This window comes from Telmatherina bonti (genome assembly GCF_933228915.1).
Source record: "Telmatherina bonti genome assembly, chromosome: 13".
NCBI classification, from domain to species: domain Eukaryota; kingdom Metazoa; phylum Chordata; class Actinopteri; order Atheriniformes; family Telmatherinidae; genus Telmatherina; species Telmatherina bonti.
In genome coordinates, this window is record NC_136611.1 from 6,576,422 (window position 1) to 6,598,085 (window position 21,664).

Consider the following 21,664-nt stretch of genomic DNA (forward strand, 5'->3'; position numbering starts at 1 on the left):
TAACCTCCTGCTGACTCCTCCTGTACCTCCAGCCTGCTGGTTCCTCCTCATATCACCAGTTCTGCCACAACAGGGTTCAGCGCCCAGTATCATACCAGTATATGAAAATAATTTATTCTTTGAAATGAAAGAGAAAAAATGTCTTATTTAGACAATCAGTGTGTTTACATGGGAGTTTTAATTCCTGTTTAATTCCGAATAAAAGTTAATTCCACTTTAAACTGGTGAAAAACGACCATGTAAACATTTATTTCCTAATGTTAATTTCTAGTCAGAATTAAACTTAATTCCCACGTAAGTGTCTGGTTTATTCGAATTTTAATTCCGAACTATTTAATTCCTCTGTCATGTAAACCTTCATTCTGCTCTAAGTTAACTCCGGTCGTTCTGAGCATGCTCGTTACCTTGTCCTGTCCCGATGACGTGCGTTGTTTTGCCTCCCGTGTTCGGTGGTCTATCTTTCTTCTCCTTCTCAGTTGCTGCAGAAAGTGAAGTAGTATGCTGGTGTTGAGCTGCTACTTCACATTTATAATAAAAATAGCAGCGAAACTGGTACTTATTATGTAGTTTTTACAAGTTACGACTGGAAAGACGAGAAGCAGGGAGCCAACTTTGTTTATTTCTGGTAAACGTCATACGTCACGTGCACCCTCTGTCCAATCAGAACCCTTCCCAACCCGCCGCTCTAAAGAGGAATTAAGTGAAGACGTGTTTCATTAAACGTTTAATCAGAATTGTTATTTTTATTTAAACTCGTAAGAGAATTAAGTGAATTCCGAATTATTTTATTCCGAATTATTAATTCTGAATTAAAAACCACCATGTAACCGTAGCCATTAAAGGTGGAGTATGTAAGATTTTCAATTTTTTCAAAATAAATTAACTAATAAAATAACTACAATCCCAATTAGATAGTTTTCTAAACATGTAGGTTCCAGTCTGTCCATATTTGATGCGTTATTAAATTACAAGTTTAATTAATGACAAAGACCCTTCTTGAATGTTTTCTGACCAGTAAAAAAAAAAGTACTTTTTTTCCACCAGTAGGGGGAGTATAAGCCCATTCATTGCAGAGCGGCTCCAAGCTAGAGCTCACAAGCGATTCCTGCCCTCATTGGAGCTGCAAGGAGGAGGGGTGAGGGGGGAGTTTTGCTCTTTACTGCCAACCTGTGGTGGTTTGTGGAGGTAGCAGTTTTGTGGTTTTGCTCACGACCTGGTGTTTGCCACCTGGTGGTGGAAAGAATCTCCTTGAAATCTGACATACTCTGCCTTTTAAAGCAGGATATAATTCCCACACTGCTTGCCGACGTCTTCCTCACGAACATGAAATAAGACGTTTTTGTTATTCCAACATGGCAAACAAACAATTCTGCAGATTATTGGCATTTGATCATTGATCACTGAATCGATACGTTATTGTAGTTCGGCGTATTTTCACACCTTTGAAGGAAACTTGAAACGTTTTTGTGAGACTGCTTCTAGCAAACGTTCCACAACATTTAGCGTGACAATCCCTCTGAGAAAAAGACGTCCTTCTGTCATGGACCGCCGTTGTTCCTACTAAATGAGAGAATTTTGCACGGCAGCAGGACGAGAAGCCTGACTGATGCCAGAACTGGAGGTTAAAGTGGAAACACGCCACTCGATGAGGGGATTTTCAGGAGGACGATAGATTACAGTCCCGCCATCTGGTTGTCGCTGCTGATAGTCATGAAGCACGATGAACTGAAACTGTTTTAATGATGTTGAGAGATGTTCCTTTATTTCGGCTGCGGTACTGGTCTACACGAGGACACGATGGGGAAGTTTGGCCTTCCCAGTTGTTGGGAAATAGTGCGGCGTATTCTGACATTTTCCGTCTCGTAGCAGTCATTGTTTATTTACTTTTCGGTCGAGTAAAAGCAGTTTCTCTGTCATACTCCTTCATTCTGCACAGTAACAGTATATTTTTTTAATTATAATAGTACTTTTTACTTTATTTATTCCATTTTGGAAATTAAGTTAGGTTAGGTTTGAACTTTAGGAAGTCAACTCAACCTTTGACCCTTACCACATGACTAAATGATTGCAGCCACAAACTACTGCATCAAAGTCTGCAGGTCTTTGATACCTGTAGAAGTTAGACGCTTAATTAGAATTCATTCATGTCCATTTTAACGGGCGGCAGTGGCTCAGGTGGTAGAGCCGCTTGTTGTGTGACCTGACGGTCTACAGTTCGAGCAGCTCCAACGGGACCTGGTTGTTCTGTGAAGGCTGGTCCCAGACCCGGATCGATGCAGAGGGTTGCATCAGGAGGACATCTGGCGTAAAACATGAGTCTGTTCACCCGGAGGATGATTCGCTGTGGCGACCGCTTCAGACGAACAAGCTGAGAAGAAAACAGCCATAGTATTATTCTTCTCCTCCTTCTCCTTCTTCTCCTCCTCTTTCTCCCTTTCCTTCTCCTTCTTCTCCTTTTCCTCCTTCTCCTACTTCTCCTTCTCCCTCTTCTCCTGATCCTTCTTCTTCTTCTCCTTCTCCCTCTTCTCCTGATCCTTCTTCTTTTCCTCCTTCTCCTCCTTCTCCCTTTCCTTCTCCTTCTTCTCCTTTTCCTCCTTCTTCTCCTTCTCCTTCTCCCTTTCCTTCTCCTTCTCCTTCTTCTCCTTTTCCTCCTTCTTCTCCTTCTCCCTTTCCTTCTCCTTCTTCTCCTTTTCCTCCTTCTTCTCCTTCTCCTTGTCCTTTTTCTTCTCCTTCTCCTTCTCTTGCTCCTTCTTCTCCTTGTCCTTGTCCTTCTTTTCCTTCTCCCTTTCCTTCAGGACTTCAGGGAGGTAAAAAATGTGTGACTGTGTGATGAAATAAATTTAGGCAATAATTAAATAATTTTTTAACATTTATTTCCTTTATTTAACCAGGAAAAACCCACTGAGGTTAAAAAACCTCTTTTTCAAGGGAGTCCTAGCCGAGAGGCAGCAAAAAGTATCAATTACAGCAACGTCACAATTACAATTGCTTACAAATGAAAAAAAACAGCTACAGATTCAGGAGGCGGTCTCAGGTGCTCTCAATCTGCATTTAAAGTCATTTAATTAAATAAGTTTTGGTAGTTTCCAATCCTTTTGCATCATGTTCCATGTAGAAGGCAGAGAAAGCAAAGGCCTTTTTCCCCAGTTCAGTGCAGGCAAATGGTACAGAGAGCAGCAGACAGTTGTTGGATCCTAAGCCATATGAATCGACATTTCTCTGTGTGACTAAGTTACAAATATAAAAGGGCAATAGTCCAAGCATGGCCTGATAAATGAAAGTGGACCAGTGTCCCAACCTCCTGGTGGACAAAGAAGGCCAACCCACTGGAGAATACAGTTCACAGTGACGGTCAGGGCTCCACAGTTTGTAATAAATCTCAGAGAAGCACGATAAACAGCGTCAAGCTTTCTCAGGCATTCAGCTTAAGCGTTTATGTACAACAGATCTCCATAATCCAAAATGGATAAAAAAAAAGCATTTAAACTCTAAAATGCAAATCACTAGAAGCGTCTGAGTACTTATTATAGCGACAGTCAGAAAGTAACAGAAGTTACCGCCTGTATCCATTCTTGCACAGTTGCACATTGCAGTGAAACATTAGGTGCACCTTCAGCTTTCCGTGCGTAAACTTTCATATGCACGTGATATTCTAAGCCCGGTGTCCATTTGTTTCCAGTCGCAGCACTGTGAAGCTCATTTAGCAACAGGCTGCTCTACCCACGCTGTGTGAGGAAGCGCGACCGCAGGTCCTTCCTCCCAGCTGCTGTCAGACTTTACAATCAGGCACAGTAAAATACATATGTATGTGATCATGGTGTGCAATAATAATTCTGCACTGAAACCACGTTATCTTGTTATTCTCAATGTTCCATTCCTTCATTACTGTTCTCATTTAAACTTTGTTTTTTAGAATGTCCTTTTTTAAAGATTTTTTTACAATGTGTGTATCACACTTCCCTCGCTGCTGTAATGACGTCAATTTCTCCTGTGGGGGAGTAATAAAGGGTTATCTTATCTTATCTCTTTTATCTTATCTGAGCTCTTTTATCTTATCGTATCTCTTTCATCTTTTATCTTGTATCTTTTTTTAATCAAATATCTTATATCTTTTATCTTTTATCTCTTTTATCTTATGATATCTTTTATCTTGTCTTTTTATCTTATATCTTTTATATCTTTTAATCTTTTCTCATATCCTGTATATTTTTATCTTATATCTTTTATCTTTCATCTTATTTCTATATTCATGGAAACTTTGGCTTTGCTGGATGAAAATGTGAAGACTAGAATTTTGTCAACAGTCAGCAGTCTGCTGGTTTCTGTGGATTAAATGGAAATGCTACTGGTGTTGTGGAAAATCTCTCATGAAACAAAAAGTGAAAATGAAATGCACATTGAATAAAACACTATAAACATTCATGTGGACTTTTCTTATGTTGGGTATAAACATGTTTCAGGAGATTGCATCATTTATTTTACACGGGCCATTTCAGTCACTTTCCCTTTCACGTAATATTTGATCATCAACAGAAACTTATATTTATGTTAACTGTAAATGGATTAATAGGTATGGCTGGACAATAATTTTTATTTATACGACCCACATCATACATCAGACTCAGAACACATGCATGTGTTCTTTAGCCTCCACACAAACTCCTCCTTCAATGTTTCCAGTGTTTTGTACATCAATAACTTCATGTAATGCTACGATGTTCTTTTTACAAAGCAGGAGCATTCTGCTGCAACCATCAGAGCAGGTCGCACTTTAATTGTACTGCCATGAATGTTAATATTTAATGTGCTAACTGAGGCCTGTGGAGTGTGAGCTGCATCTTTGGGGGTTTTTGCAGTTTCTCGGAGCCTCAGGGTGAACTTGCTGGGATGTCCTCTCTGGTCATGTAGGTTTTTCCACTAGTTTAATGGACTCCAGACTGTTTGGAAATGTCTTTATAACATGTCTTTTCTGAGATCATATGTGATGTCTTTACCTCTTCTGTATTACCTCAAAACACACCTGATATTGCAGACCAGCAAAACTGACAAAATCTCTGCTTTTATACAGGTGCTCACATTGATTATGACAACTTAATCAAGTACATTTTGGCATTTTCTTTATTTCCTTCTCACAATTTATACAATACAATACAACTTTATTTATAAGGCACTTTAAAAACAACTAATGTTGACCAAAGTGCCAATTTAAGTTAAAAAAAAAAAAAAAAAAGCCACATTAACCAGCCTAAAAAGCATAAAAGTCACAATTGTAAAGTTAAGTATTTTAAATTCATTAATCTGATTCATTTTTCTATTTTTTGATGGAATATTTTCCTCTTTTTCTGAAATAATAAAAGTATAGTTTGTACTATTTTTTATCCATTTCCAGGGCTGCTCTTCCTTTAAATGTTTATGCAGCTAAAACTCCGATCTGCAGCCATCTGTCAGGCATGCAAAAACTGATCGGCACGCGGTATACCTAATGTCCTGCTGTTATTCACTCTGCAGCTCCATGTTGCTCTTTCTGGGAAACATGGCTTCCCCCAGGGGAAGGCCCTTGTCTGTCTGGACTCAAATCCTCTTGTTTGGTCAGATGGACGCTGTGGGGAGAGCGAGTACATCCTCTTGGCAACATGTGAATCCACTGTACAGCTATTTGACCCCTCTCCATTTTGATGAGCATGTTTTTGTCAATCCCTTTTCCCATCTTTTTCTACCAGGATCAAATGTTCTCTTAAAGTGGATTACAGAGATTACTTTGCTTGGACTGAAATAGGTTTAATTTGCTAAAGTCAAGGGGCACATGCTTTGACTTTTGTGGACAGATTTCCACTTTTATGTTCATGATTCACCATTAGGAGGAAGTCTTTAGATTTATGAACACTTTTATTTGATTAGATGCATTTAAAGGTCAGCATAGATATGACTGGTATTCCTGAAAAGCTGTCATTTTAGAGCAATGCAGCTTTCACACGACAATGCTAACACTAACAATGCTAGCTAGCTAACTGAAGGCTGTTATATTATTTGTTCTTTTTGCCCTTATTCAACTATTCTTGATTAATTTTTGGCTACAAACTATCAGTGTAGGGCATTTTGAAAACCTTTTTAGCTAAAGTTAACACCAATTAGCCAGTATCTTTAATTCCCAACAGTAAATTGAATAAAACATTAGCTCATCGTTGCTAGTTTGTCGGATATGTTGAACTAGCTGTATATTGCTGTTTTCTTCCACCATGGGCATCATTTAAAACATTTAGTGAGACATCCAGTGGGCATAATTTTCTTACCATCAATTGAACAATATTTAATGAAAAATGCAGCTATTTTTTGTCATGTTGTTATGATAATAATGACTTAAAACCAATCTAAGATTTAAGAATCTTTTGTACCTGCTGTTCTTTTACAAACCACATTTTTCAGAAAAATTTGGAAGTGTTTAAAATGTTAAATTGTTTACAGCTTTTAACGTACACCCCAAATGAAAAAAACAAACAAAACTATTTTGATTACCAACTGGATCCTGTCTGACCAGTATAAATTTAATCCAAAGTTGCAGGGAAAAAAAAATGTATATATCAGTGAAGTTATTAAAAGCAATGTGGATTTAGACATGGGGTGGGATTAAAAACATTTTTTTGTTCCCACTTCTGTTCAGGCAAAACTGTTTTTTAAATTTCTTTTTCTGGACAATAGTTTATTGTTGGAAAAATAAGACTTGCATGTCTCCTCTGTAAATGCCACTGCCTGGAATAAAAATAAATAAATAAGTAAAAAATAGCTACACACCCAAAAAGTTGTGAGAGAGACAAAAGGAAAAAAAAATGATATAGTATACAAATAACAGTGTATAGATCATACATGTAGTTTATTTATTAGCAACCAGTGAGGGTGCCAAAAGTTTGTATAAAAGCAATTTCTACATCCAGGCTAAGATAAATTTTGAAGACTTTTTTGCTTCATCGACAATCGTCAAAATATTGAAAGAAATGAGGGACTTACTCGAGGTAATGTCATATATAAGGAATTTATTGAGATTTTCCAGAATTTGGGTAACATGTTTTGGCTCATTAGATAGTTTTTGAGTAGATCTCCTGTTATTTTCTTCCATTTAAAAAAAAAAAAGAAAGGTATTGTCAATGTTGATTTCCTCTATTTTTCTTTCTCTGTTGAATATTTTGATTTTCATTTATCATCCATCCATCCATCCATCCATCATCATCATCATCACTTATTTACTTATTTATTATTTTAACTTTTTTAAAATTAATTATTAAGTAATAGTTAATATTTATTAAATTATTTGTTAATACTACTACTACTACTACTACTACTACTACTACTACTACTACTAATAATAATAATAATGTTTTTTTAATTAATTATTAATTTATAGTTAATGTTTGTTTATTTATTTATTTCCTTTCTTCCTTAACAGCTTAGTCCAACTCCAGTCCTCGAGGGCTGGTATCCAGCAAGTTTTGGTTGTTTCCCTGATCCAACACACCTGATTCAAATCTAATGGATCCAGCAGCTTCGTTTCAAACTATTTGTGAATTTCAGTCAGGTATGTCGGAGCATGGAGACAACAAAAACCTGCATGATACCGGCCCCCTGGACTCATTTATACACTTTGATATAAAATCACTTTAAAAAAAAAAAAAAAAAAAGATATAATTCTGACTCACTGTGAATAACCTTATATAAAACAAATATAAATTAACTGTTTTGAATTGATCTTTATTAGTTTATCACTGAGTAGAAACTGATTTAAAAACATCAAATAACCAAAATGTGTTGTCCCTCAAGTCTCTTTGTTGGGCCCCCTTCCTCTTCTCATTTCAAGGTCAATTTTTTATCATTTTTTTTCTCCCCATATTTTTAATTATAGCAAAACTCTGACTTTTATATTTTGTTGAGGGGAATCTGCCTGCTGTTGACAATAGTTGCAGTACAGAATCAAACTTTAGCTGTTTCCAGTGGAAGTATAAGGAGCACAGAGGAAATGTTACTTAATAGTCTGAATACCTGCAGACAGGCCAGTGTGCCTTTTTATTTCAGGTTATCCCCTCTCAGCTGGTATTTGTTACATTCTCATCAGACGCTGCCCACCTCAGTTATCACAATCACATACCAGAGCGAGAGGGTCTGGGTATATAAACTGTGCTCTCAGTGAACCACCCTCGGGGTGTTACTCTGCATTCAGCCCGATCCCTGTTCCCTCCCTGTGTGTTCAGTATGCTGGCCTGCATACTGAATGCCACATTTCGTGGCAAGGGGAACTTTTGTTCTGTTAAATAAGATGACATACAGCTACATTATCATTACATGTGTGGTTACAAACAATGAATACACCAGTGGATCTCTTGTATCATTTTTGCTTTGCTGAGATTTTCAGAAAGGGCAGAGGAGATGAACGGTATTTGTGTAGGATGCATGTCAAGAGAGGGACTGAACAGGCCTTTAGTGGCAGTCACACTAAGCTTTCTGCTGGGCAGCAGGCATTCTTCCTCCGTCCCCTATCCCATGAGCCTTTGCTGCTGGGACAAAGTCCTCTTTGTAAGCCCATGGCTCTTGGCTAGAGCACACAGTGCTTTGAAATTGTTTGAACGATGGGATTTTCATTTCTATCCCTCCTTTCCGTGCTAGCTCTCACCCCTCTTTGCTTTCACTGTGCACTGAGCCTCACCCCACTAACCCTCCTCACCCACCCTCCCACCTTTCACTTAGCAACTGGTCAAGTAGGACAGTATTGCATTGACACCAACAATGTGCTTGTTACCAGCTGAGCTTTTTGCCAGATTGCATGTACAGTACACGCAGCATCTGGAAAATCTGCAGTACAGGTTAGCATCTTTAAATGCTCATTGTGACAGATCAGATGTTTCATTGAAAGTGATATTAAAAAACAGTGTCAATATTGTCCCATATTGTGAGCTTTAGAATAAATATGGTAAAAAAATAAAATAAATAAATAAATACTATATATATATATATATATATATATATATATATATATATATATATATATATATATATATATATAATATAATATGTGTGTGTGTGTATATCAGTGGTATGAAATCGAATAAAAAATCAGGATTTCTTTGTTTCACAATTTTAACATTGATTTTTTTTGTTTTTTGTTAATTTTTTTTTTCAATTAAATTAAATTAATCCACTATAAATTTTTTGTATTTCTATTGGTTTTATTGATATTTTTACTTGTCTTCGTAGGCATTGTAGTAGCAGGATGATGGTCTGGCTACCGTGTTGTCTTCCCCTGACCGAAATCAAGAGAAATTCCTAGCACAAAGAAGTTTTATAATTTTTTTTTAGGTTTTAGTCTACAAAAATCAGAAATATCGAAGAATTTTCAGAATCACAATTTAAATCGGATCGGCACCCAAAAAAATCTGAATCGAATTGTATTGGGACAAAAGCATATCGTCACAACCCTAATATATATATATATATATATATATATATATATATATATATATATATATATATATATATATATAAAATAAATGAATGTCAAATAAATATGACATATATCTGTCCATTTAATCTAAAAATGTTTGCAATAAACTATTTAGGTAACTTTTAGAAGCTCCGTATTTCCACTTTTAAGGACCTTTACATCCATATTCTTTCAAAAGCCTTGATTAAAACTGCACTTTTATAGTTCAGAAGATATCATCTTATTAAGTGTCCAGCTATGTGTGAACCCAAACTGGCCCGAACCATAATACTGCCACCACTTTGTGAAAGAGACCCATCACTGCTGGAAAGCAGTGCTATCCTGCCTGCAAATATAATCCTTTTTAAACTGGTTTTAAATGTCCACAAAACATCATGTCAACACTTTATCCAAATGATCTTCAACAAAGTGTAAACTGAGCTTTAACTAGCTGGAGATCTTGGAGACCAGAGGTTTGCTCTGTGCAGTCCTGCCATGCACGGTGTTGCTGTCTAGCATGGTCACAATGGATTGATGGATGTTCGCCAGTTTGGGGCATTTAGATTCTTTAGACGTAACCTCAAGTTCGTTGTGACCTCACACTGTTATGTAACTCGCTCCAGCGCTGCTCTTTACTGATCAACTGCTCCTTCATCATTGTGAATGTCCTTTATCTGTACCCAGTATGACTATGGGTTGATGTCCAAGCACCTTAGAGATAGTTTTAGGAACCTTTTCCACCCTGTTTATTATCAGCATCCATTGGCTGTAAAGTTAAAAAGGTCATTCAGCCTCTGCTTATTAGAAAGTTGGTTGAAAAAGTGGTAGTGTCAAGATTTCAACCATGAAAGTTAAGTTAAACCAGTGGTTCCCAAACTGGGGGGTGGGCCCCCAGGGAGGGGCCAGAGTTATCACAAAGGGGGCGCGGCAAGGCCAAATAAAACTTGGGAGTTTTTACATGGGATAAATTTGTAAAAGTACTCATTGGAAATGATGATAAATCAGTAAAAGAGACTTCAAGTAATAAAAAAAGAGAGCAAACTATGATGGAGCATATCTGTCCCTGCTTGACCAGTAATAATAAGAATCATTGGTGGGTAATAATCAGACCACAGTCTTCTGCATGTACCAAAATATTTCCTAATATAATGAAGTATGAAGCCAAACAAGTTACACCACCACTTGGGTACTTTTCATCCTCAACACAAAGAACAGCCTGCAGGTTACTTATAGAGATAAACTATCCAACTATCACATGTAGCAAAGTAGTTTTGCTAAAGCAGCATCGTCTCGTAGAAAACTCACCTGAAGTAGTTTGCAGAGATTCCTGCTTTAAAATGTTTCACACTGAAGCAGAAGAATGAATAATACCGACACGGTTTTAAGTATAGCTACTTACAAGACACACAAACTAAAGACGCATTTCTTGGTATATTTCTTTGGTTTATGTGACGGGAGGGAGGGAGGGGAAGGGAGGGGGGGGCTCCACATTGTCGTCGATGAAAAGGAGGCCTTGCAGAAAAAGTTTGGAAACCACTGATTTAAACAAATAAAAACAGTTATGTTGTGATGTGGTGTTCAGTTTAGTTCAGTTTTATTTATGCAAAATAATCTCCAGGGAACTTTTAAAGTTGCAATCCAACTAATTACAGTCCAATAAAATCCTTCACACCATCCACAAAAGTTGGGTTTCTAAAAATCTACAGAAAAACTGACAAATGATTGTGAAAATGTCTTTTTTCATGCCTGTTTTCAGACTAACTTGGTCGGATTTATTTAATATAGTTTTCACTGCTTCACTTTGTTTGATTGGTTTTAAGGGTTTGGTTGAATGCTGTGACTGGTAGCCAGACTTTCCACTGAGCATCATGGATCACCACTGGATCACTAACAACAAAAGCACCAGTTTAATGACTGGAAACTTTTAGCACATGCGTGATCTTTCAACCAAACTAAACTTTTCACCCGTCTCAACAGGAAGAAAACGTTCCCACCAAAGATCCGACTGACTGAAAAGCCAGACTGCTTTAACTTTCTAATAAATCCAGAAGGTTCAAATACTTTGACTTTACATAGATATTTTCATTGTTTTTTTTTTTTTTAACCTGTGTACAATAATGTTGAAAAATTGTTTAATTTGAACATGTTTATCTAGATTTAGTCCGTTTATGTGAAACAGTGGATTTCATCAGTGAACAGAGTGTATCCAACCTTGGCTTGTGCCAAGTCTCATCTGGAAGATAAACCTTTTCCTTCAGCTAGCTGGGTTTACATTCGCTTCTCAGGGACCTTTTTTATGAATGAATTACTTTATTACACTTACATTATATTTCCTGATGCTGTTTGAGAGGAAAAAACCTGCATTACTACAGCAGTAGTTTCTACCTGTGAAGCCACTTTACTCAAGCCTTGACTCTAATCTTGCCCTGTTGGTTATTGTTTCCATGCAATTTGGACCATATATGTATTTAAAGCTTGTTTTAACTGTTTACTGTAATCAACATAAATCGCTTTTTATATGAGAGTCAGCTGAATGTGTGTGACCCACATGTTAATTATTCCTTCTAAGATGTTATTAAGCAGGTAGCAGCGAGTCAGGCTAGTTGCAGCTTGCGGACGAGTGTGTGTATGTGTGTGAGTGAACCAGTGTGGGAATCTCTGAGTGAGTGCCAGCAGACAGTTTATCCTTCACCTTGTAATCTGACAGATGCTCGTCTGGCTTTTACCTGCTGCTACTCTTGTTGTTGTTGTTGTGCTGCAGAAAACGCAACAAGAGAAATAAATCTGCAAGCCCGCGTCTTGTTTCCCCTTGGCCAGATTGCGGATTTAATGAATGAACAGATGAAGGGCTGTGTGGATGATCTGATGACTGAAATCGTCTACATTTCACCTGCAAGTCGAGCTAATTGCTCAGCTTCTTCTGTTTAGAAATGTTGCTGTCAGGTTGTTTTTGTGTCTGATTTCTTCATTTAAGTGTAAATAATATTCCTTTGTGCCTTCTGAATGATGGTTGGAATCTGTCAGAGTCTTGCAGACATTTATTTTTGCTTTTTTTCAAGGCTTTTTGTTCATTAAGTTTTACATTTTCATGTGAGAAGGCTAAGAGTCCCCGGAAAAAAGGCACATTGTTGGCAAACGGCGCTATAATCTGATCTGCCAAGTTATTATTTGTTTACTTGTTTATGCCTTGGCGCTGGATTGCTAGGATCCCTGTTGATACAACGCATTCCTGAAGCCTAATCCAAATCATTCAGGACCTTTAAATGGCCCCTTCAGCTCATCCCGATGTGAGGCTTTGTTTTATTAAAAAGCTTTCTGAAATGTCTCCTGTAAACATTTCAACTCTCAGCTTTAGGGACGTTTTAGAAACGGTGATATCAAACCTTCAGATTTTATTATAAATGATTTGCGCTGCTTTTACAGCTTTGCCGTCCCCTTTCTGTGGTTTTTAAGAAATAAAGGGTTCTTGTGCATCGTGTTTGCGGATGTAAATATGGCTGACAGGACAGACGATACGCTTTTGTTTTGATTAGATTTTTAACTTTTTTTTTTTGGTGCTGATTCCATTTAATTTGTTATTCCTCAGTATTGTTGATTTTTACTTTGCTTTTTAAACAGCAGATCTTGTGAAAAAGCTGCACAATGACCAAGTTTACAGACTATATCACGAGCCAGATTACCGAAATAAAAAATCAGCTGTGTGTCAGTTTTTGAGATTTATTCAGCAGCAATATATCTGAAGCAGCTGTTTGAACTTCCTCTTGTTTCAGAAGCTTGAACTGCACATAAAAGTTCTGGTTTGAGTGTCTGTTGTCTTCCTGCTCCGCTACGTTTGGCTGTTAGCTCTGCATTTACCTCAGGATGGCGTCTTGCTAGGTGGGTAGTAACGTTAGTTGTGTTACCGCAGTACGCCACATGTGCATTACAGAGTTTACAAACAGCTTTCCACATGTCCAGCTCTGCTTTTTCCTTCAGAGTAAGAAAATCCAAAATGTGTCCATACTTCAGATTTAAAATGTGATGCTGGAGGATTTATCTCTGCACATTTTTGCAGGTTGTCCGCCGTTCTCTGCCTTCTGTTTCCGTGTTTTCCAGAACGGATATAACGTCACGTTACTGGACAATCAAAGAGAAACATTTCGCCCCCTACTGGAGGAAAGCTGTAACTTCTTCTCTATCTGACGTTTAAACATATAAACATTTAGAATTGGAAAAAAAAAAAAAAAAAGAATTAAACCAAAAAAATCTATTTTAAAAATGGTAAAACAAAGAAATCCAGATTTTCATCTGAATCAATTTTTCTTCTCCCGCTCCCACTGCTTAGCATGCTTGTGTATTATTTTAGAAGTATGGCCACAGTTGGAACTAACAACCTTCTGCCCAGTTGATGAACGAAAAGAGCTGCATTAATGTTTTTTGCCATGATTTGATGCTGCTGTGTTCCTCTTTCACCAGAAAGAATTGTCACGTTTGTCTCACTTCTGTGACTTCAAAGTCGGATGAAATGAGGCATTTTGGTTCTACACAGATCAGATCGTTTAGGACCACATAATAAAATGGTCTGGTTGGGAATTAAAACAGAATCAGATTTGTGCTGTTCACTTTCCTGAAAAAATCCAATATCAGTCACATATGGGCAAAAAATTCAAAACTGACCTCCAGCGTGAACATAATCTGACTATTTCCCAGTAAGAATGACCCACACGTGTTTTTATAATGGTATGTCTCTATTTCATTAAAAATGACCTTTTTCTTTCCATTTTTATAGCAGAACATTATACTCTCTATGCTACTGGTCAAATAAAGGTCCCAAAGGTTTGGTGCCATTGTTTGTTCCAACTTAAACTAATATTGTAATATTGTTTTTTTCTTTATCATGACACAAAATAAAATAACTTGATCTTATCATGCATAAAAAGTCACCAGTAGGATTTAAATAAAAATCTGTATAAGGGCAAACATCTAAAAGTTAAATCTGATAAACATTAGATTCAGAACCAGGTTCCTGCACTTACATGCTTTCAATAAAAACTTCTTTCCCTGCCATTTATGCAGCTAGAAACACTCCGTGTGTGAGCCCTCCTTCAGCATCCTGCAGAGTAAAATGACACACCAGTCTGAATTACAGGGACATTAACTTTAATAGACCTTGTGTAGGTATATATTTTGGCATGTCATTGCACAGACATTTTTAATGTAAATAATAGCTGTACTCTATTTTAGTGGTGATTGGTGGTTGTGAAGGTACAGTAAGTTAGATTTAAGCACGTTTTGAACAGTAGCTGTCAATTTCCTCCACAGAATAGCTATGAAGCAGACTTCATCTTGAATCACAATATACTGTAAATATACCTGTAAAATGTAACAAAAGTGCTGTAATTAATGGCAGTTTCAGTGTAATTAATGATCCTTATTAGCTACAATGAAGGGAATTAAAGGACTTATAGAGCTGGTTGCAACCATGTTTTGGGGCATCAGAACCAGAGACGTATAGAAGCTGAAAAACTGATGAGGAAGAAGTTGAGTCTGTGCTGGAGCCCCGAAGCTGATTGTGCAAAGATGAGTTCTGTCACAAAAGATAATGAACCCACGGAATAGGTTAGCAGTTTAACTGTTTAATTAGGCAATCACCAAGCGGACCAGGTGGCTGATGTCCGAGGATCACGGCAGAATCCGGGAAGGCAAGGAATTGACCCAGGCAGGCAGACAGGACTGGCTGGGTAGGACGTCAGATGGTCTGAGCAGGCGAGGCTGGGCTGTGGTTTGTTTCAGCTTAGTTTGACACCTAGAAGAGGCAACGATCCAGCGTGGAATGGTGAACAGCCTGGGGTTTATAAGCAGGTGAGGAGCATGATCCTGATTCTGCTCAGCTGTGCTGCCTTAACCACAGGCCACGCCTCCGCCAGACATCACAGAGAGCTACACACAGCTTGGAAATCCATGACAAGTTCTGCAGAAGCTGCTCAACATAACCCTGCATGAAGAGTACATAACATACTGTAGTGTGTTCAGTCAGAGGCTTCTTCAGTTGCACTGTGTGCAGCTACAAGTATAGAGTTATAGCTGCTTTTTGATCCTTTACGCTAAAAAGCGACTTCTTTCTGGAGAAAAATACATTATAATGTGATTAGATTCCTTTTCAGTTGTAAAGAAAGTTTCTCATTCGCTTGTACAGACAGTAGGCTTGTTGGAGGTAAGGTTCTTGCTATAAAAACAGGATAATTAATATGACACTCCATAACACAAAGCTTTTATTTTATTTTATCTTAAATTAAAATATTGTTTTTAATTCATTTATTAATTTATTTATTCATTAATTCATTTATTTTGTTTTTTTATTTTTTAATTTTTATACACAAAGCCAATCTGTCAGCTACGAAACACTGAAAACATGACTGATAAAGGAAAGACACGTTCCAATCAATACAGGGTACCATAAAAAGGCTACAAAAGTATTATTGGTAATTATGCTTTTGTCCCAATTCGATTCCGAATTTTTGGGTGCCGATTCGATTCAAATTGCGATTCTCACAGTTCTTCGATATTGCTGATTTTTGTAGATTAAAAACAAAAATGATGTATAAATTTTTTATTTTATTTTTTATGCTCGTCATTTTTCTTTATTTCAATTAGGAAAAAAACAACACAGTAGCCAGAACACCATTTTGCTGCTATAATGCTCAAGAAGGCAAGTTAAAAGATCAATAAAATAAAAATGATAAAAATTTCATAATGGATTATTTTTATTTATTTAAAAAACAAATCAAATCAATACTATTCAATTTTCCCACCCCAAATTTGTGTATACATACATACATACATACATATATATTTATATATATATATATATGTACATATATATGTACATATATATATATATATATATATATATATATATATATATATATATATATATATATATATATATATATATATATATACACACACACACACACATTTATATTTTTAGATTAAATATTTGAAATGTTACAGCGCAGCAAATACTGCAAAAGCTGAATTACAAGTATTATTTACAGATGGTTTACTGGAAAAACTTACTTTTATTTATTTATTTATTTAGTCTAATCTAGAAAAGCAGACTGATATGAGCCTTGTTGGACTACACACTGATTTTATGTAGATTTTTGCTGATGTCCCGTTCCTCCTCTGACCCGTGGACCTGCTTTCATTCAGGGCTGGAACATAGTGTACACTTGTTGAAACAATCGGTGATCGTGTCGTCCATTTATACCACGTCTGAATAGCACTTACAAGTGTTACTGTGCATCAGTCCTACTGGAATTGTGTTACACAGTTAATATTTAAATGAGAAAACAAAAGGAAGGAAAGGCAAGCCATCGCTCCAGAATGGGACGGTTTGTGAAGCATTTTCTAATTGTTAATGAGGGCTGCGTGCCAAGGCAGGAGGACAAATTGTGAAGAACTGTTTGAACAGTGGAGGGGAGGCAGAAGAGAGGGAGAAGGGGCAAACTGTGGGGACACTGTCACCGAGGGGACCCCTAAACTCCATCAGCCCCCTCCTACCTGTTTCGCCAAGTGCTGGAGGAGGCAGAGGAGAGCGGCTGTCACTTCCACCCAAGACTTTAATGAGGGTCTAGCTGCTGCTGTGGGACTCTGGAGAGCTTGCGCGTCTTAGCAGACTGCTGTGTGATCTTCACACCCGGGGTCAGCTGACTTGGAGAGCATCGCAGAGGGGGGGGTCACTAAGATTTTAAAGATGTCCAACAACAATAATCAAGAAGAAAAGGAAGAGGATCCAGAGGAGAAAGAGGAGGTGATGGTTAAAATCCCACCACCTCCAGCTCCTCCTGAGGTCAATGGGAAGGGTCGAGCTGAGGACGAGAAGCCCGTGCCCAACGGGCATCAATGCCAGCCTGTGAACTGCAGCATCTTCACTCTTTCCACAGTCTCACCTGCAGCGGAGAGGATCCGCTTCATCTTGGGGGAGGAAGATGACGGCCCGGCACCCCCACAACTCTTTACCGAGCTGGACGAACTGCTGTCAGTGGATGGACAGGAGATGGAATGGAAAGAGACGGCCAGGTAAGAACATTTTGTTCCTCATCTCAGTTCCAGTACCCCCCCCCCCCCCCCTTCCCAACTCCCCCATCAAATACAGAACCATGAAGTTAATTTAAGTTTACACAAACACCTCTCATCAAGTTTACCTCCAAATGTTTGATCTCAAAGAGCATTTTTCAGCCGGTTTCACAGGTTTCATCTGTGTGGCCAACTGCTGGGCTGTGATTGGACAGAAATGGGATGATTAGTTTATACATCATTAGCCCTGGATGAGTGAAGCTTTCTCAGGGGGAAACTGGATCCCCAAGCTGCTGTTCCAGTCACCAAATGGGTTTATTTGTCATTCTAACCTCTGACCAATTGTACTGCAGACAGTAGCTGTGGCCTGACTGACTTGCAGAGAAACTCTACAAAGGAGTATTTAGTATGCATGTTACTTAAAATGAAAAAAGGTTCTTAAGGATAATTAACTTTTTATATATATGGTGTTGAAAATGAAAGTTTTTATTTGTATCTATAGTTCAACTTTTTTATTTTAATAATAAATAAATCATCTAAAAAGCTTCTGGACAGAAAATTAAAATTGATATGTGGAAATATTCACCATAATACAAAACTAGGGATTGTTTTTAAAAAAAAAAAAAAAAAAAGAAGCAACGGGAGGCTGATGGGGGATAATTATTGGATAATAAACTCACACAATTTTCTACTGGTAGAAATGGTGATATTCATACCCATGGTTTTTATAACCACAGTGAGTTTGGGAGGTTTTTATCTGTGCTGCTACATGTTGTATATCCGGCACATTGCACCTTTAAAAAAATCGGATTTAATACCAGAAAACTGAAAATGTATCTTAAATTACCAAAAAACTAAACTGAGATATTTTCTCTTAAAGTTTCCTAACTATTCTGCGAGCACTTGAAGAGTTTTAGCAAGTGGGCTCAAAATGTACAAGATGGTCTCAGCAGTGCTGGGTGTCACTGTCTGTCTGCCAAGTGCAGGTTTGGCAGCCAAAGTGGGCAAATAAAAACCCTGGTTCTGAAACAGTTCTGGCTGTCACCCCAGAATGGAAAAACACAACCTAATTTTAATAAAATAAAAGGATAATTTACACATCTAAATGCTGTATAGCTGCTACAGCTGCAAGGTCTCCGTTGCAGATGAGAATTTAATAAAATCTATTTATTTAATCCTCTCCAGGTGGATCAAGTTTGAGGAGAAGGTGGAAAAGGGAGGTGAGCGATGGAGTAAACCCCACGTGGCCACACTGTCTTTGCACAGCCTGTTTGAGTTGCGGACATGCATAGAGAAAGGCACCATCATGCTCGACATGGAGGCTTCAACTCTGTCTCAGGTTGTTGGTAAGTTCGTTTTATCAGTTCATTTTTCTTCTGTGACCAAAAACAATACTGACTTCGGATCAGTTCTAACAATTACGAACATGATGCTGAAATGGCTGAAAGTTATCCGTTGCAACGTTACAGTAAACAAATGATTTAATGTAAAGAATTTAATGTAATGAAAGCAAAACCAAGAGAAGTTACACACATTTTTTTTGTGGCAAATTTGTCAGGATGAAAGAAAGCCAGTTTAACTTAATTTTTCTTTAATTCAGAATAAAAGTTAAGTCATGTGACCGTGGCCACTGTGCCATTCATTGCAAGACAAGCACACATGCTGGCCGCCTATCAGTATGCATATTTGTGTGTACTTGTCTTGGATTTCCCTCTTCAACTTCATCGCAGACCATGCCAACAACAACTGTGAGCATTGCTTGCTCCCTTTTTAGCAGTTTCAGCAATGTTTCATGCTTTTTTTTTTCCAGCAACGTCTTTTTCTTCAGAGTTTGTACTTCTGACATGTCTGTACTAGCAAGTATATGACTTCTGAGTGTGATTTGACTCACAAGTTCTTGAAGGTTGGCAAAAACTAGAATTATATGCTTATAAAAAGTAAGACGGGCTGATTTGTAATGGTAGGTGGAGTCTTATCAGGCCGGTAACCTGGCTAAAGCTAAGTCACACTGTTAAGCGGCTAAAAACCGCTGTTGTTCTGCATTCCTCCTTCTTGAAGCGGGAGATCGGGTACCTGTCAATCAAAAGGACACGCCCCTAAATATGTCAAATTTCAATATGAACTCACTTCTAAACGGAAGAGTTGGTAAATAAATTTACTCCCCCCACAGTTGTCATGAAGGTAAACCTGACTTATTAAACCTAAAATGGGAGTCTATGGAGATTCGCTCTGTTTTGGAGCCCCTAGTGGATGAAGGGGGAACTGCAGTTTTTGCTTTTAACCGCCAGAGGCTCCTCTATGCAACTGACTCAGTTTGCTGTTTTATGGTTAAATTAAATGATTTTAAACTGTTTTCTACGTTTTTTAATACTTTAAAGTGCCCAAACAGTTTCTTTGTATTGTTGACTTTATAGTAGATGGAAAGGCGAATGCATTATGAACAATATCACATAAAAACATGTAAACATAAAGCTTGATTTCATTTGAGTAACAGTAAACTTCCTTTAGTCAATAAAATAGTAATAAATAAATAAATAAATACTGAATCTTATAGTAGCCTTGATAGCTACATTGTGTGCTGTTAAATATTGAAAAGTAAAGAAGAAAAACCTAAAATTGGTAGTTTATTTACACAGTTTCCCCATTTACCTTAACAATGCTTAGTATATTTTGTCTGTAAATATTAATAATCATTTTTATCTTGTACCTTGCTGTTAACTGCATCAAGTGTCCCTATTTTACTTCAAAACTACCAAGAATGATTATGTTATTAAATTAAGGCTAATACTGTTTTCCTTCTTTTCATCTCTCCATCTGTTTTCTTTGCTGACTGATAAAGGTCAGCATGTTCCCGATTGTGAACCAAGACCTCTTCTGTCTGTGTTCGATCTGTGCTCTGATGTGCCGTCAGACTGCAGTATGATGCACAGATTTGTGGGTTGATGGATGTCACATGACTCTGACATTTCACTCCTGCTACGTCTGAGTATCTGAAGGCCTGAGATGCAGCAACAATGGACTCAAATAGCTGATAAATGGTCACACAAAAACGCCACAATTTCAGGACAGTCAACCCTCTCCATTTGCTCTGAGGTGATTATGTGCCTCCTATGTCATGCATCGCACCATCCTTTTTTATTGTCTGCATGAAGGAGCAGGAGGAAGAGTTACCACTAGGACTGATTAATGTGAAGTAATTGACTGTGCTGTGCGGACTGCACAGGCCGAGAGGAGCTGGGCCTCTTGCTTTGAGGCCTGCCGACTTGACTGATGGGCCATTAACAGCACTAGCCCTCTGCAGGAAGAGAAATCTCCCTGAGGCTGCTTCCTGTCAGCATTCAGGATTCTGACCTTCTTTTTTAAAATAGGCAAGACCTTAAATTGAGCCGTTTCGTGATGCCATGAAGACTTTTATTCAGGAATATTACAGTCTTGGAAGCACTAATTAAGTCTGTGCGAGTGTGAAGTAGGTTTCTACTGTGACTTGATATCTGCTTTGAGTGATTGTGTAATGAAATCAAGAGTGAGGCGGGTCTACATAAGGGATCCAAAATTAAATTAAATAAAGCCCTTAAAAATGTGCATATTTTTTATAAAAAACTGATTTTGGCCAGTCTTACCTCCTGAAAACACTGATTTTGTCACAAAATTCTGTGGTTAATTTGACAATTTCATTATTTTAATTTCTAAAATGATGTCCCAAGAAATACTTGACTAAATCTGCCTTAACAAATACTGTTCTGACATTTGCAAATCTAAAAAAATTTTTTTTAAAAATATTTAGCTGTAATTTTTATTCTTTTATTCTTTATTTTTTCAATTAGATCTCCATTAGCTGCAGCAAAACTGCAGCTATTCTTCCTGGTGTCCGACAAATAAATGCAGAACATTTTCCAATATAAGCAAGCAAAACATAAAAATAAATGTATCATAGAAAAAGAAAATAAAACTAAAAACAAATAAAAGGTAATCCTGTTAAATGCTTAACTATAAATCAAAACAGTGCATTTTCACATGTTCTATTACATAACATTTATAAATAAATTTATTTATAAAGAAATAAGTATTTCTTCACGACTTTAAATGACGAGTAATTATGTAAAATCTCTTTCCTGATTATCTCGCTCTTGTCTCCTCTTC

At 37.4% G+C, this 21,664-nt stretch overlaps 1 protein-coding gene across 1 annotated transcript in view; it reads left to right on the forward strand.

The window, feature by feature from the left end:
* slc4a4a (solute carrier family 4 member 4a) overlaps positions 1-21,664 on the forward strand; it is a gene marked incomplete at its 3' end in the record, with an annotated part of 88,075 nt that overhangs the window by 24,872 nt on the left and 41,539 nt on the right. Inside the window, exons 5-6 of the mRNA XM_079250776.1 lie at positions 17,392-17,527; positions 18,710-18,870. Of these exons, the coding sequence (XP_079106902.1) occupies positions 17,392-17,527; positions 18,710-18,870 (297 nt within the window). The remainder of the gene's footprint in view (positions 1-17,391; positions 17,528-18,709; positions 18,871-21,664) is intronic.